Source organism: Trachinotus anak, unplaced genomic scaffold (genome assembly GCF_046630095.1).
Source record: "Trachinotus anak isolate AG129_WGS33_773 ecotype Australia unplaced genomic scaffold, CSIRO_AGI_Tana_v1 ptg000007l, whole genome shotgun sequence".
In the NCBI taxonomy this organism is placed as follows: Eukaryota; Metazoa; Chordata; class Actinopteri; order Carangiformes; family Carangidae; genus Trachinotus; species Trachinotus anak.
Genome location: NW_027273858.1, coordinates 6,493,589 through 6,511,563, shown reverse-complemented (window position 1 = coordinate 6,511,563; position 17,975 = coordinate 6,493,589). Strand labels below are relative to the sequence as shown.

Here is a 17,975-nt window from a genome sequence, read left to right as displayed (position 1 = left end):
TAAGGGAAAGTATGTCAGAGGTCTGAGCCCAGCTTCATCTGTTTCACAATTTGCATGTGTGTCTGTATGTTTGTGTGGAGGAGAAAGTGCTTGTGTACACACATGCACTTGTCTATGAGGACACAGATATACATATATCTATGTGTTGTCTACCTCATCAGCGTCTCAGAGCAGATGTTGATGTCCACCCCCACGAAGCTCACACACTCCTGCACCACGCCATCCAGCGCTGCCTTCAGAGCTCCGGCTGACACGTCATGCTAGAAACACACATTTAGCAAACCCACATTCATATTTACAGGAGTGGTAGGCCCACAGGGGTGCACACACATACACATGCGCACAAACACCATTTAATTACTACTTTCATCTCTTGCACAGGGCAAGAAAGTTGGCCCCTGTTCTAAAACACACAGAAATACTGAAAATGAACAAGTACTCTTTAGGAATCTTAGCAGTTTAATGTGATAACAAGTCCAGAAAAGCAGTCTGTTACAAGTAATAACTATTCTGTCAGAGGAGTCACCTCTCCTGACACACAGGAGAATCACTGTGCAGAGTGAAGGTAGATGGCAGGAGTTCAGATCAAGGAGGGGATGTGAGACGAGTTAGTGATATTTATTCATTATTACCGTATTTTCCGGACTATAAGGCGCACTTAAAAGCCTTTAATTTTCTCAAAAAACGACAGTGCGCCTTATAATCCGGAGCGCCTTATATATGGATTAATTCTGGTTGTGCTTACTGACCTCGAAGCGATTTTGTGTGGTACATGGCGTTCACGGCGCTCTGTCAAAATGTTTTAGTACGACTTTGGTAAACTACAAAGCCGCACCACTTGCAGCATTACGGCTATCGTAGTCAGGAGCGCCGCGGAGTAATACATACCGTGCTTCACCATAATATTACAGTCTGTGTGTATAAGGACCTATAAGGAGTTATTGTGAATACGCTAACGTTTGAATTAGCAGTATCAGACTGTGGTTTTTTTTACGTGTTACAACTGAACAAGGTTGGGAGTTATTGTGAATACGCTCATTAACGTTTGAACAATGTTGAGAGTTATTGTGAACGCGTTTAATAAAGTTTGACTGACTTATCTGAGTGTTTTGTTTCACTTAATGCGCCTTATAGTCCGGTGCGCTTTATATATGAAAAAAGTTCGAAAATAGACCATTCATTGACAGTGTGCCTTATAATCCAGTGCGCCCTATAGTGCGGAAAATACGGTATGTTCCATTTTTGCAATATGCTACTATTTGGTCCTGTGTAGGCACAGCATCCCCAAGGGGACTGGGGGGGGGGGGTTGATTGACAAGTAGTACAGCAAGTAAGAGGCAAAGAGAGAAACAGTGAGAGAGAGCTGATTGACAGACAGAGGGAGCACAGAAGGGAAAACAGAGGGTGAATGTTTAGTTTGGCTTGTCAATGATCTCCCTCTCCTGCTAACAGGGTGTTCTCATTACTGTAGCTTGCTGTCAATAAAGATCCTCCAAATGAACTACTCACACTTCTCAACCACCAGCCAATCAACCATTAATCAGGACATATTTTCCAAAAAGGCTTTTTCAGACAATCATTTTTCCTAATAAGGAGCAGGGAGGACAGCCAACAATGCGAGGAGAGAAGAAGAGAGGAGAGGAGGCTGATAAAGTAACATAAAACAGCATGTCAAAACACTAATTTTGCAAACATTAAAAATGACTGGAAAAAAATAAACCTGACCCAAACAAAATACAAAAATAAGATTTAAGAAATTCTGTGAGGTCAAGCAGTCACCACCAGAAAAACAGAAGCCTTGAGCTACAGGACCAGGCAAAAACACTGAGGAGTTCAGCTGCAGACTGATGCCTCAGCAACTGCTCGAGGATTAGCTGACACTCTAAACTGGACTACTGTTGAGCTATGTGTGTGTTTCTGTTCAAGTGCCTGCACATGAACGTGGCTGAGACTACCATGGGCTGTCCTGTAACATGATCAAGCTCTGAACAAACCCTGGCTTGTAAACAGATAACAACAACGCCAGCTAGCAAACACACCCTTCTCTGTCAGCAATAACAGGACAGTAGGACAGATGAGGACAGAGAGGCAGACTGACTACAAAGAGGTACATACACGTGAGAGAATACAAGGGAGGTTTCGCTTGGCCATTTTTGAGACATTCACTAGTTTGAGCCAGGTTTTCACCTATATCACAGTACAGATTCAGTACTAACCTATTCTCTCACATGCAGTCCTTTATTGTGAATGATTACTCCATGTACCACTACCTGAAGTACATGATATTAGCATGACACAACAGAGATCACAGATGAAGAGAGGAAAGATAATCGGAACCCTTTTTTTTTCCCTTTTTAGAAAAATAGGATTGCATCAATGGGGTATTGCATCAATTGCAATCCTATTGATGCAATCCTGGTCAATTTACAGGGTCCATATTAGTTACCTCATATTAGCTCTCTCTAAAAGATGCACCCAGGATGTGTTAAAAGCCTGAAACTGTGAGGTTCAAGATTTCAGTTACATATTCTTGAGAATTGCAAATACAAACCAATGCTGCTGTTTAAGGGCGGTGAATATCAGTCATAACAATGGGATGAGCACACATTGATAACATGCTATAAATTTTCCTGATAGTCAAGTTGCCAAGAAGTGATGCTGAGAGGACAATGAGTGAGGACGCTGTGTCAACAACAGGTATTTTGTGAAGTTGATTAAGTTTTCTAGGTTTCTGTTTTTATAGTCACTGAACCTTTAATTATGCAGGAAAGCTCTTGCACTCTAACAACACTAACACCACTACTACATGTGCATTTAAAGATGAACTTTTTTTGATACATTACTTTATAAATACATTTTCCCATTCATTCTGCTGCTGTGCAACATATTTCTTTGCGAACGTGGTTTTCTCTTAACATGTGATAAAGACTGTCAACTAGTTGTATTTACAGCATAAAGCATAAATGCATGTGTCAGCAGACAAGGACAGCCATATCATTCAAGAAATACTTCAAGACATTGTAAAAGAGCCTGGAAAAGAATGGTTTTAATCAAAACATACCATTAAAGCCGAATACATTTATTAATTCTGCGTCAATACCAATGCAAAAACTACTTTCTATACAAAATCACAGATGGATAAAACAAATGAGGTATTACCAACCAGGACCCACACTGGTTGTTAAATAATATTAATCTAGAGGGTCTAAAAGGTCTATGACTAAGCTCCTTCAAAAAGTAAGTACCAATTGTCTGTGGGAAACAGCTCTACTTCGATAAAAAATATATATTTTTAGATTGTGGCACTTGGTTCTTTTAATTAAATAAATGATCTGAACACTTTTTCCAACACTGTTTACAATTCTGTATGACTGGACGTTGTTTCATTCTGAAATAACATCTGAGTAATTACTGTATTTAATTAATATCAATTGTTGTATTTAATGAGTTCAGGTTTTGTTTGTTACCCTGACGGCAAAACTTTTCACCAAAAGTTTTTTTTCATTAATTACTGTAATATCAGCAACAGTTTAACCTTGCTACTACTAGGAAGATGGTAAGTACTGTGTAAACCTCACCTACAGTTAGCAAGCAGAGAGGGGAAAACAGATAAAGACAGCAAGTGATGAAGTAGTAGTAGTAGTAGTAGTGGAGAGATAGCACAGCACCCCTGGTGCCTGCTTAAGTGACCTGCAGTCTGATTCTTGGTGAGAATGCTCAGACTCTACAGCCAAAGGCGTTTTGGAAATGCTTTCCAAACAATAAGAAGCTCTCATGAATCTAGGACTGAAAGATTTATGACTTCCGCTAAGTGGATATAGAAAGAGGAGATAGACGAAGATCTTCAGAGAAGAGAAAGAGGAAATCACCTGTAATGTCACACCATAGAATAATGTTTTCACATGAGAAAGGTGGAGGTGTGTGAGGCAGTGTGAGTTTTAACCTGGAGTAAAGCACAAATGAATGTGTTCTCACATTCTTACTGAAACCTTATAGAGGTGGGAGCATCACGAGAGGATCTCAGTTACTGTCACTGTTAGCACAGAGGTGCATTATTTTTTTTAAGCAAAACCTACCCAAAACATACATTTTATTCTAAATGACATCAGTGTTTCTGAAGTAGAACAAAAAATTCAAACTGAGAAGAAAACCAGGATGATCAGGACATAGATTTAAAGAAGTGTTTTTGACACCAGGAGCAGTGACTTAATGTGTCATAGTTAGATTGGACAGGAGTAACTCACAGAAAATGAGCAAGTTCAATTCTAGCTCTATTAAACAAACACACAATGCAATATATGTGTCTGTGCTGACATCCAAAGAGCAGAGGCCCTCATGGTGCTGTACTCAGTTTGCAGTGGTACAAACTGCACCAAAGGAGTGTGTCTGTATCTTACTATGTCTCTCTCAATCCACATATCCCTTATTCTCCTTCTCTCTTGCTTTTATTAACCTCACTGGGGCAAAATAGCTAATGGAAGTCAGAAATCAAAAACATCAAAAACACAAAATTCAGAATTGTCATCTTAATGATTGTACAGTTGTAGTGTTTTTTCTTTTTTTTTTTTTTTAATAATGACGGAAGAATTCATCATTCAGCTCTACTCCACCACATTTGACCTCTTAGATCACAGCTACCACTCTCAAACTGCCTTATCTATCTTTGTGGTCTTATCTATTTCAATCTAAAGTATATGCTTAGTATCTCAATTAGGATTGTTGGGTGGTGTGGGGGCATAGAGATACTGCAGAGAGATAGATTAAGAGGGAACATCTTGCTGCCCTATGGACAGACGTTTACAAACTATTTCCATTGACCCCATAGATATGCTACCTTCCACTTTTAAAACCCACTCCACTCTCCCTTTTTGTGGTAACAATGCCCAGACCCCCAAACCTCAAAATCATCCAGAATCAATGGACTGGATCCTTATGTGTGAAGGTCATGTTTGGATTGGCCACCAACCAGCTGAAGCCAGCCAATCAATGCACAAGAACTAAGTGCTTCCGTCTGCACCTCATGTACTTAAACACTGCACTGACAAAATGAAAATACATGTGTCAAATACAATGGCTAGTGTTTAAATAGGGACAGTACTAGGAACAGTGACATCTACATTTAGCTCTATAGGAAAGACATGAGTAAATAGGGTCAGAAACTGTGGTCAACAATGCACATTTGATGACTGTGATGCTTGTACATTAGTGCGATATGCAAGGAAAAACAGAAGAGCAACTCTCCCTCAAGGGACTGAGATTTTCAATGCAGGACGAGATTGGACTGTGTCAGCAAGAACCGTCTTCGACAATTACATAGACAGGGATATTATAGTAGGGTTGCTGTGCATAAACCCCTCATTACGCAGATAAATGCACATTTGAGAGTTCAGTGGTACAAAAACCATAGGCACTGGTCTACCGAGATGTGGGAAGATGTGATATAGTCAGATGAGTAATCCGACACCATATACAAGTGTACATACAATGTGTGGCTCTAGTCCTCTGTCTGTCGATGTATCAGCTTTAATGAGAGAGAAGAGTTGAAGACGCAATCCTTCTAAGAAACACAAATACCTTCTTTTATCCAAAGTTTTTTAAACACGGGTAAACCCCCTAAAAAGGCAACTGACTCCTTTCACATTGCCAGCAGACAGATTTGCCTTTCAGTTCGAACAGAGGGAGCTGCTAGCCGCCATGCAGATAGGCAAAATGGATCTGTTGCATCTCATCCCTGGGCTGGTGCCCCAGTTAGTGCCAGAGCCACTGAGTGAGACACTTTGGTTGGTAAATGTGTGTTTTTAAAATTTATTTCAGGGCTGTGCCTGGATAGCATCATTGGCGTAGCTTCTCTACTACAGCACCGTGCTGGGCAGGTGGCAGGTCTATTTACAGTGTTTGGGTACTCGAAAGTTAGCATGTTCACCTAGGTGTCATGTTTAAGTCACTGCTGACTGGATCTGGAACCAGTAAAAACCGGACTACTGCAGAATCATTTGACCCAGGAAATAATGCAGATTGTACTCCTAAAAAGCCAGAGGTTTGTGGGTGTCAGTGGTTTTTTTGTCCAATGTGAAAGGGGCTTACGAGTCTGCTTGTGCTTGGAACCTTCTAAAATGGAAGTATTTGGAGTATAGTCAAATGTGTGTTCCCTTGAGCATGTGTGTTACAATGCTGTGACACTACAACTTCAAATCTTTCACTTTCAGATAATCACATATAATTACGTACAGACTAACAGAGTGCCTGTGGTTTTCTCAAGGTCATGTTCTCTTGACTGACGGGCATCTGTAAGGTCTGTGAGAACTCCCTCTCTTGAACATACTGCATACTATTCCAGATATGTTGGCTTAGGGTGTGTGTGCATATGTGTGTGTTTGTGTGATTGTTTTGCAGGAAGTTAAGAAAAAGCTCCGAGGCATTCATGAAGGGTGTTGGAAAAACATAAAACCATCCAGTTGCTGTCATATCACTTTCAACTTCTGACTTATGACTAGTATGAAACTAATTTACACACACACACACACACACACACACACACACACACACACTACCTGAGGGACTGCAAAATAGAGCATGAGAAAATGGGAACGGAGTAAGTTTCAGGCACAGGAAGTCAAAATGACAGACTGACTTGAGCAAAATTTTATGCGACAATAAAATCTGTTTAGACTATTTGGGCAAAATGCAATACCAAATATTCCATTACATAAAAAGGAAATAGGTTGAAGCAATTTGGGCATTTTCTGTGGCACAGAAGTTACAAAATAACTTTTCCAGGAGTATAAGCAAAGGTCAACTGATTTTTAGATCATCATTCTCATCTATTCAAAAACACACTTTAATTTCTTTTACATTGTATGCCTCACCATCCACCTTCTTTGACACCCTCCTTATAATCTGACTGATCTAATTTTATTCTTTAAAATGGTTTTCTAATGTTTGGAAAGTACAAACATCCACACTTATTGTAAACTATACAGCACCAGAATAAGAAGCCTGTTATTTTATGAATTATTAAATAAGTAGACAACTTGTATTAGCCTTTGTAAATCCATTATATAAGAAAAGATTAGAGTCAGAGATTTGACTCATCTCACAACCTCACTCAACCAACAAAGACACACACACATTCGTAAAAACACCTGAGGGAAATAATTAAAATAGTAGCAGATAATGTTTGGCAGCTCATGTCACTGATCAAGTCTTTAAGAGCCTGACTTTTTTTACCCATGCCTCAAATCAGGGAGGCAGGAACTATCAATCACTGTCAACTCTCCATTTCTTGCTCTCCTTCCTTCTCTCAGCTCTGTCTGCTCCTGTCTCCCCTGTAGGCACAACCATTTAGGAATGAAAGATAGCATGCTCAAGTGCAGACACACACACTTGCACGGTTGAAAACACAAGAAGTATTAGGCACAGTGTCCTTGGTGTGAAAAGTGACATCACTTGCTCTCGCTGTATAAACCTCAAACCCTCACATATCGATATTGTTTTCAGTCTCAACTGATCCATGGCTCTAATAAGCCATGGTGGTTGCATCCTCCAACCTCAGCCTTATCCAGTTTCTAATTTCCTGGTTCAAACAACTGACACTGTGACAACAAGCAGCAAACCCAAACTTTGGGTTCTAAGACAAAAGAAGGGGAGTCATTGAGACAAGACAAGGAAAATTCTAGCAAAACAATTTATAAGAAAAGTAGAAGAGTTTAAAGAGGTGAGGGGAAGAGCGACAGTTTCTTTAATATCCGGATGGCAGGCAATGTTTTCTCACACAGCAGTGTGTGTCTGTGTGTGTATTTTTCAGTAGCAGTTAGTTTCACAGCCCTGGGGATTTCCCAGCTGTCAACAAACCAGAGCTGATTGACAGACAGAGGAGCTGTCCAAAGGTCACACCCACTTAATGTCAGGACCCAGGACCAGGACTCTGAAAATGTTTGTCCATGTAAGTAATCTGAACAATCAATACAATGTATTTCGATCAATAAGAGTATCTTTTAATGTATTGTAGGGAATCACTAATACGAATAAATACTAATAACATTAGCTGTCCATTCAAACACACTTGTATTTAACCTGTCTTCCAGGGGTGCTGTAGTGAAAAGCGAGTTCCCACATCAACAGTTACGTCCAATCAGATTTTAATGGGCCTCTCCTTTTTCACCCTCAGCTCATTTCCTCCTTTCTCTCAGAGCTGTCACTCACTAGGTCAGCAGAGGGAGATAGAAAGAGGGAGCATGCTGTGCCAGCTGTCTAGAGTTACATCTGCCCTTATGCTTTTGGGGTCTAATGGTAATAAACTTTCAGAAAGCTCAAAATGCCACAAATCACACAAAAGAACTTGCGGGAAAAGAAAACACATGCATGAATGCACTTTTCTGACACTTATACACTCACATGAATACAAATGTATACATACACACGCACGTAAGCACATGCACACTTACTCTTTACATCTAAAAAGGGATGGGGAGGACGTGTGTGTGTGTGTGTGTGTGTGTGTGTGTGTGTGTGTGTGTGTGTGTGTGTGTGTGTGTGTGTGTGTGTGTGTGTGTGTGTGTTTGTGTGTGTGAACCCACATGCAGGTCAAAGTGATGTCCCATCTCATATCTGTCAGCAGCCAGAGTTTATTTACTCGGTTATATTATCATTTGTTGACCTAGTCACATGATCTGAGAGCGGGAGGTGCAGAACCCCAGGCCCCCTGGAGAGCCCAGTCAGGACATGATGAGAGACACGGGCCTGTGACCTAACATACTCAGCCACACACACATACACTCAAGCACTTGCACATTATGACCTCCTCCTTTCTCTTTCAAATCTCCATTTGTCCCCCTCACGCTTAAATCCTTTTTCTTTGACTTTTGTCACCCTCTGCTGTCCTTTTTTAACCCCCATTTCTTCTATTCTCCCTCTCATTTAGAGTGATTGTCCACTGAGGCTTGCTCTTTACACTGCTTTTTCTTGTTAACACTGAAACAGCTGTTCTGTCAGCCAACACCAACAAATGACGATATTTTTTTTTATACACCCTGAGTTTCAGCTGCTAAATGTTAAAAAAAAAATTTACATTGAGGAAAGTATAAATAAATGTCAACCAGTGTACATAACTGACTTAGGTATACAAGAATCTCCTCTCAATAATCCTGATATCTGAGGCTTCACCTCAATTCCTAGGAGGACTGACTGAACGTGTCACAAAAGCTAAGCCAATTAGACAATTAATCAATTAGTTGGTCAACAAAAAAATTAATCATCAAAAGTTTTCATAGTTGATTAATTGATAGTCTTTATCAAACAACAAAACCAAACATTTTGTTCCCAGCTTCTGAAATCTAATATTTCTACTTTTTTGGGTTGAAAAATTGTTAAGAAAAAGAAAAATCCAGTTGATGTCTTCAAACTGTTTGTTAGGACAACAAACTCTGTATTTTTTTTTTTTTTTACTATTGTTTGACATTTTACAAACTAAATGAATAATCAATACATTACAATAATCAGCTGCAGTCCTAAAGTAATTTAGCTTCACAATAGTATCTCTACAGCAGTCAAACAGGCTGTTTGCAAGTGTGTGCACATATGTAAACAAGGTAGACCTTCCTACTAATAGTCTTTTACTTACCTACATTCTATGGCAGTTAAAAAAAAAAAAAAAAAAAAGCAGCAGAATTGAGTTAAACAAAGTGAGGACAGGGCACCCCAGCAGCTCACCTGGTAGAGCATGTACCATTAAGGCTGAATCTTTACCGCAGTGGCCCTTATGTTTTTTTAAATGCAAGCCTATTCCATGCACTGCCTTAATGCTGAAAATTATACATTAATTACTCAGGTTGGGCAAATAATTCAACAGATAGTGTTACATGTTGTAGTGCTGCCATGACGATCAACTTAATTACTAATGTGTGTAGGGAACACTACGAAACTTTGTGCAAACATTGCGCCTCCATGATGTTGGCATCCTATGTCATCAGGATATGAATAAAACTAGTGCAATTTGTTTGTGCCCTCAAAATAAAAATTTGTGCTTGAACCATTTTTGAGAAATTGAATGTCAAAATGTTAAGTATAAGGCTATTATGGCAGCACCCAATTAACACCCAAATAACTCAAAAATGGTCTCATTCATTTGTGCATCTTTTACTGTTTAAGTGTCAATTGTTCAAGCAAAACAAACATCAGTGCCTTATTATTTCTCAAGTTATCACAATTAATTTATAATGTGTAATGCTCATATCTTGTGAATTAAAGAAGCAAAACTCTTTTGTTTTGCTTACAGAAAAAAGTAATGAGTCACCACTTTCAAGTCATTTGGACATTGAGTTGATGAGGCCTATGCCTTAATTTCTCAAAAACAGCTCAAGCACAAATTTTTATGTTACCTGCAAACACAATGCACAAACAAATCAAAATGGCTTAATTTTATATCCTGATGATATGTGCTGCCAACTTCATAGAGGTACAAACTAAACTGGTGCAACTTTGTCCTGTGTCCTACACTTATTTTGTTAGTCAAATTATACTTGAAATTTCAAATTCCTCCAAAAGAGTCCTTAAGACCGGCTCAGTTTATATTGCCTATTTTTATTCATGTTCAAATTATTTTCATTGTTGAGGCATTTCATTCTTTAACATTTATTACTACATCTACCTGGGCATCCAGAGCCCTTCCATTGTCAAAAGCTCCCAGTAAATTAACACATATGCAGTACCAGTTCCAGGTAAGAATACACTTTTATGGGAAAGTGTGTCCAAACTTTTGACTGGTTGTTTGCCCGTGGACCTATACGCAACTCATCACTGCTGAAAAAAATTCTCTGGGAAATCTTCCTCTATGATCCTCAGTCCTTTTTGTTTTGTTCCCATTTCCATCCTCTCATACCCTTTTCTTCCATAATCTACCATATATGGAGAACAATACTGCATTAATAGCCGATGTAAATAGTATGCACACTGACTCAATGCTTGTCTTGCCTTTCTCACACTATTTCACACACAAACGCAATGTACAAAATCAACATTCATCTGCACTCTCATTTTAACACACATGGACAAGGAAGCACACAAGCAAAAACAAATGTCCAAACATACGTCATGCCTGAACTTCCATTAATTGAATTAGCTGTCAGCCTTAACATCATCTGTTGACACAGGCCTGAGCCAAGTTTATCTTCTTCCCTCCTTGCCTCTCTCCTCTCAACCCGTTTTACTTTTCCTCATTTGTCCTCTCTCATCTTCTATCCCTCACTCACAGACACCCACACTGATGCCTTGAGTCCAGTTTCTGCTCTCTCTATTTTTCCTTAACTACAAAAGTCACATCTAAACTCTGCAAAAAAAAAAAAAAAAAGGTTTCAGTGAAAACAACCTAATTAACAGCAGATCAGGATCATAAACTGCGGCCTTCATAAAGATGGACGCAGGCTCAGTGACGTCGCCCATTGGTTTCTGAGGAGCGGTTTGCTCCGACGTCGCCATATTGGCAGTGACTGACTTCGCCTCACCAAAGATATGCACAATGTCTCTGACCTAAATTGCAGCTAATTCAAAAATTGTCAAAGAGGTAGAGTCTTGAGAGGAGCCGAGATTTAAGAGGCATACACTCCAGTTAAAATCGTTACCACAATTGGGCGTCTTGCTCGAAGGCTAACCGAATGCTAATTAACGTGTTGGCTAATTAGCTAGTTCACTAGCTAAGCTAACAAGCCAGGTATAACGACCACAGACACCGATATCTGCTAATTAGTGCTAATATATAAATAAAATGAAACAAGAATCTCACTCACCCCACAAAGCAGGAGCACAGACTTCTGTTAGTCAATTAACAGTTTATGTTCATGTTTATTTCTACTATGAAGTTGGGCATTTTAACATGAGAGTCTATAGAGATCGATTTGCTTTTGGGGCCAGCCTCAGGTGGCTGCATTTCTGTGTTGGCTTTATTCTTTAGCCCTATTTTGTGCAATGTTGTTACAATGTGTTCAAAAATCTCTGATGCTGTCCTCCCTCACTCTTATTCCTGCTGTGAATGCAGTTTGTGTGTTGGTTATAATTATGCTGCCATTTTGGTCAGGACTCTCTTAAAAGAAACCATCCTGATTTAATAAATGAGAGAATAAAAAGAAAAATATAATATGTTTTTTTATTTAAGCCATGTCTTGGTAGAGCAGACACAGCCATGACAATACACATATGTATAATCATGGTTTAGTGCTAAAGTGCTTTTATCCCAACATCCTTACACACACACACTTACACACACACGCACACACTTGTCTGTTCAGCTCCTTGCTTCAGACTAACTCACAGCAGATGTTCCACTGCTCTAACCCATAATGAGCATCTCAACAGAAAAAAATAAAAAACACAATTACCTGGTATGTTCCGATGCCTATGTGTTTTGGATCAATCTTCACAAGCTCAGCAAGCGGATCTTGGACACGTCTTCCAATGGACACTGTTGAGACACACATATACACACACACACACAAACAAAGAAGAAGCAAGCATGTGATATATGTCTCATGAGATTCTACGGTTTGTGTTTTATGAACTTGCTATCGGAATCACAGTTATTGAATATGCAAATCCATATTATTTATAATTACTGAATATGCAAATGGTCTGCATATTACCGTGCTGGCCTGAGGGTAGGCCAAACCTAATTGCCATTCCTCCACCCCCAATAATAATAATTAAAGCTGGCATTCAACTGTCTGCACCTGTCATTTAGCTTCCTGATAGATGCTGGATACAGGAACCTTTAAAACCATAATTTGACCACACCCGTGCACACTGGCACACATAGCCAAATGTAAAACACAAATAAACTGTATAGACCAAAATAAGGTTTGCTTTTAATGATGGAGTCTGTAAGGCTTCAGCCTGCTGCTGCTGCACATGAGGCCAAATGTCTTTTCCACGAATATGCTGGCAGGGCCCAGTGACAAGGAGAAAAATTACAAACAACCTTACTCACATATACACCATAATACATGACATCACCACTCAAGACACACAGGCACACAGAGAGGGAGAGAACAACACAGCCAAACAACTGCTCTCAAGTCGCTGTTAAAGACAAAGGACATGCCAGCTGTGGGTGTTAACACCATACATTCTTTCTTTGTTATTCTTTTTTATTATTTTTAAACCTGGAATAAATACTGTCCTGAAACATCATTCAAATATTTGAGAAAAAAAAAATACTTCAAAAACCCATAGTCATTTATGTATTAAACTGTCTGTCTGTCTAAAGGTGAGTTCAGTCAATGAATAGAGATTGACCGAAATGTTCACTTTAAATTTACAACTCTAAAATAAACTTTATGATGAATCAAAAATTATAGGATACAGTTTGTCCCTTCCTCAATGCTTCCTACGAGGTGGCTTGTAAATATTTTGTATGCACGCATTTTGTGTATATTTGAATTTCAGTGGTCAGCAATGTAGTATGCTGCATGAGACATGTCAGACTTAGATCTTTGAGGCGGAACGGACAGACAAAAAGAAAAAGAGGGATGGGATGTAATAGAGAGAGTATGTCTGGAATCAATGGTTTTCCTTTCCTCTCTCTGCTCTGGCTGCGGTGGGAGGCTGCTGCCTGAGATAATATTTAGACAGGGATGGAGTTTCAACCCTGGCCTTGCTCAGTGCACCACCAAAACTCTCCAATACTCTTTCCATCTATTCTGTCTCTGACTCCCTCGCTCTCTCTCACTGAGAGGAGCTGATTTGTAAATGGAGTCCAGCATAACTCTCCAGCACTTATTGAAAGTTTATGAGCCAAATACAGCACTACAAAATGGGGAAGCAATGAGGAAAAAAACAATAGAGAAAGGCCCTCTTCAGACACGGACACGTCGCTCAGGAGAAATGGAAGAATGTGACGTGCAACATTCGGCCGGCACAGGGGGTACAGCTGTGATGTAGCCACATGGCTTTTGTTGCAGCGTGTGACGTGAAAAAAAGTTAGGTCAAAATAGTTCAACTTTTGAGGACATACAGCACGGCTTGCCTGTCATACTGCAAATGGCAATCGGTGAGTGACAATGGCCTAGGAAAACTGATCTGCACTTTGTGGTCACTCTAGATTAATTTCTTGCTCTGTCAAGGACATACAAAACTAAACAAAAAAGCTTAGCACAAATAAACAGTACTCCTAAGGAATGGTTGAAATATTGCCTATCACCACTAGGTGTCCCTACATCTCCCAACAAAAGACAGGACAGAAGGAAAGAGCCTATAACTCACAGTTTCCTACATACTATGTTACATGGCCACTTGTATAGACAGAGGCAGAAACATGCATACCCCCCTAAAGGCAAAACAGACAGACAGAAACACATCACCACATCTGAATCTGTAACTTTAGTGTCCTGACTGAGCAACCCCCTCTTTTCATACCCATCCAAAGTCAGACAGTGTAGATTTCTCGTGGCTTTCATTAGGGTTATAAATATGGCTTTCCATGGCTCTCAGTGCTGCTGACCACAGGAAACTAGTGAGGAATAATCCAGCCTCACTTGATTTACAGCTTTTATAGAGGAAGTCTGCTGGAAACATTTGTTCTCCAAAACTCGGTTTGATTCTTTTTTATTCTGCTATGTTTTCAGTTATGTATGCGGAGTGAGTGAGGGAGGGAGAAGTGGCAAGTGAGAGAAAGAAGGGATGAGGCAAAGGAAACCAGGAGAGACATAAGGGAACCTAATAGCAATGCCCGAATTTCACTGATAATAATTGATGAGACAATACTGTATGGTACCGAAAATAGGTTGGAAATACAATAAACCTTTTAAAAAATCTGTAGGCATATTTTCTGATAGAAATGTAGATTACTGCTTATAAGCTGCTCACCTTAAATACTAAATAGTTATTTAGTAGTGTGTGAAAACTAAATTATGTAGCAGTTTTCAACTACTGTTTCTCACCAGTATTATCATCACTTTGTATTACTTAGACTAAACATACAGTAGTGAGTAGTGGTGGTCCATGTGGCCTCTTTACTTTTATCTCTTAAACTCTTTAACTCCTTTCTTCTGAGAAGTAAAGGATGTGTAAAACTGGAAATTATTCAAAACAACTGGGTGTGTCTACTCACAAATGTACCTGAAACAACAAGCCACCTTTCAGTCAATTGACTAACCTGTTCTGATCATTGTAAATTAATGATCTATGGGTTTTGATTGGCGCTTGTACAAATCAAACAATATGAATAGGTCCCATTGGCATGGATGGCATTTTATTGACAGAAAAATTAAGAAATGAATAGCTTAAATAAGTGTTAGTTGCAACCCTAAACACAATTGTCTTCTACAATACCAGTAACTTTGCCATAGACAAGGGCCAATTAAAAGCATGTCCGAGAATATCACAATGTTGTCTGGCAAAATGTTTAATTGGTATCAGAGGACACGCCAACATGGCTGCTTAGCTAAAGTACCTGCACTCCTAAGGTTGGGGTCCAAGTCTGGCATCTCTTTGACCGCCTCAGGACTCACACTGTAGATGGATGCTCCTGCCTCATTGGTTATACTGGGGAAAGAAATGGAAAGAAAACAAGTCAAGGAGTGAGAGGAGTTGATGGAACTTTATATAGAAACGGGGAATAAGAGGCAAGTTGATCAACAGGGGAAAAGATGAGAGAAGAGAGGGTTGCAAAGCAAGCAAATCAGCGGTGTGTAAGGAGATGGGGGAAAAAAGTGAACAGTTGTTACTGCTTGATAGACATAATGGCAAAGCTATTAAAGAAAATCTCCACTGTCTTGCACCTTAAAGAATGTAGGCGATAACTCTCAAACTGGTTCCTGCCTGACCCTTTGTAGTCAAAGCCTGATCATAATTGCTGACATTATGGTCAAAATAGTACCATTAACAGTAGCCCTGCCTTAACATTAACAGCACAATTATACTCTCAAATGCTTCTAGGAATTCTTATTCATTTGACAGCAGGTGAATCCAAATTGTATGTGTGGGCCATTGGCTTATTATTTAACTAAGACTGTTAAACATATTCAGAGTAGCTCATTGAGTTAGTTAGACAATTTAAAAAGATGACACTTTGTATGACACTTCAATAACAGTCAGTATGATGTGTTGTGTGTTTGATTAAGTCCAGGACATGAGTCAGCGGACCTCTGCAGAGCACTTGCAATTTATGTGACACTACTGCCATCTAGAGACCATCAGGGTGTATAACTATTTGTCAGCATCTGTTGAACAACAGTTTTTTTTTTAAATTCATGTTGTGATTCCAGCTCATACTCTATCCAATGTGAGGCCTGCTAAAACCTCGGATCTCTCCAGTTTTTACCCTATTTTAAAACTCAAATCATGACGATGATCTGCTTTTATTCATTCCTGTGTAGACTTGCAAACAAAATAGACCAATAATATTCCAAAATGAGAATTGTACATTGGCTCACAATTTCCCACTGTCAGACTGCTCCAAAATTTGAAGTCAACTTTAGAGTGGCAGACAACAGCTTAAGCTTAACAGCCGTGTCTCTAGTTTACTGTCTCTAGTAAACTATTCACTAAAATATTTGAACCAAAAAAATAAGCGCAGTTGCTTTATTGACTGGTCTTCACAGTGTGATTGTGCCTCTGTCACATACATATCAGTCACTGCCTCTGCGATTAATTACTGAACAAACATTGACAGAGTGTCACTGCCACTGCTTGTTCTAATTCTACATGAAATATTTCAAAAGGCAGTGGCAGATTTCAGTGGAACATTCATGTGGGAAAAAAACCCAGAAATTTCTGTCAGTATTACCAGATATTTCCTGTTTGAATCTAGGGGCAGACTTGATCAACTTTGGCAATCTTTGGTAATCATTCATTGCTCCTTGACTGAAAGACTGTGACACTGTGTTGCACTGAATCCAGGACACCTTAAGATACTCTTAGAGATATGAAAAACTTACAAACTTACAGTGAGGAAAAAATAAATAAATAAAAGAAAACATTCTCCAGCTGCTCTTGGGCAGATTAATATAATTGTACTCAATGTCATAATTGTACTCAGTGTTTAATAACATTTCTTTAAAATTATATAAAAGATTTATTGCACAGCACTTAATGAAAACTTAACAAAAACATCCTTATTCAAGTTCATGTGCCAATCTCTGTGTTGATGTTTTTAACATGAAGATCTTGACAATTAAAATGAACTGATTCTACCTGGAAATTAGTTTTACATGACAACAAATGATACCATTTGTCATGTTAATGTATTCAGGTTAAAGTAGGCTGCTTATCATCCATCACAACACAGACAGGATGGTGGGACAACAAAGCCACCGATACCCGCATTAATGCTGCTGACATACAACTGAGGCTGATGTATTGTTTAGTCCCTCTGCTCTCTCGGGTGAATGGAGAGAGAGGATTGGAGGAAAAAAGGGGGGCTTTTTCCTCAGGGTTGACCAATATGATGAGGGGGTCAGCACCTCCCCATATACAAAACTCAGAGTGAGGCTTTCTGTGGTGCGCACACACGCGCACACACGCACACACGCGCACACACACACACACACACACACACACACACACACACACACACACACACACACACACACACACACACACACACACACACACACACACACACACACACACACACACACACACACACACACACAATCCTAGAGGCTGGACCTTGCCACAACAACCTTGCCAATTATAAGTATCATGTTAATGAGTTGTGGCAGAGGCCTTCTGATGAGAATCACATTTAAATGAACTTGTCCTCCCTCCCTCTTTTTCTCTCTCTTTCCCATCCTCTGTATTCATCCCTTCCTCCGCCCCACTGTTCTTTTTGTCAGCTCCTTATCCATCGCACTGACAGCTGACATATCGCCATGGTGACGCCACTAACGAGCACTGGCACATGACCTTCAAAGAGGTCAAAGCAGAGCTGGTCATTAACCTGACACACGCACATACATGCACACACACATAGAGACACGCACGTTAAT

At 39.6% G+C, this 17,975-nt stretch overlaps 1 protein-coding gene across 3 annotated transcripts in view; it reads right to left on the bottom strand.

Moving 5' to 3' along the window:
- Positions 1 to 17,975, bottom strand: part of srbd1 (S1 RNA binding domain 1) — a 52,390-nt gene that overhangs the window by 9,928 nt on the left and 24,487 nt on the right. For all 3 annotated transcript variants that reach the window (XM_071480149.1, XM_071480150.1, XM_071480151.1), the window contains exons 15-17: positions 15,437 to 15,528; positions 12,369 to 12,451; positions 154 to 260 (exon numbers count right to left, since the gene is read on the bottom strand). In XM_071480149.1, coding sequence (XP_071336250.1) covers positions 154 to 260; positions 12,369 to 12,451; positions 15,437 to 15,528 — 282 coding nt within the window. The remainder of the gene's footprint in view (positions 1 to 153; positions 261 to 12,368; positions 12,452 to 15,436; positions 15,529 to 17,975) is intronic.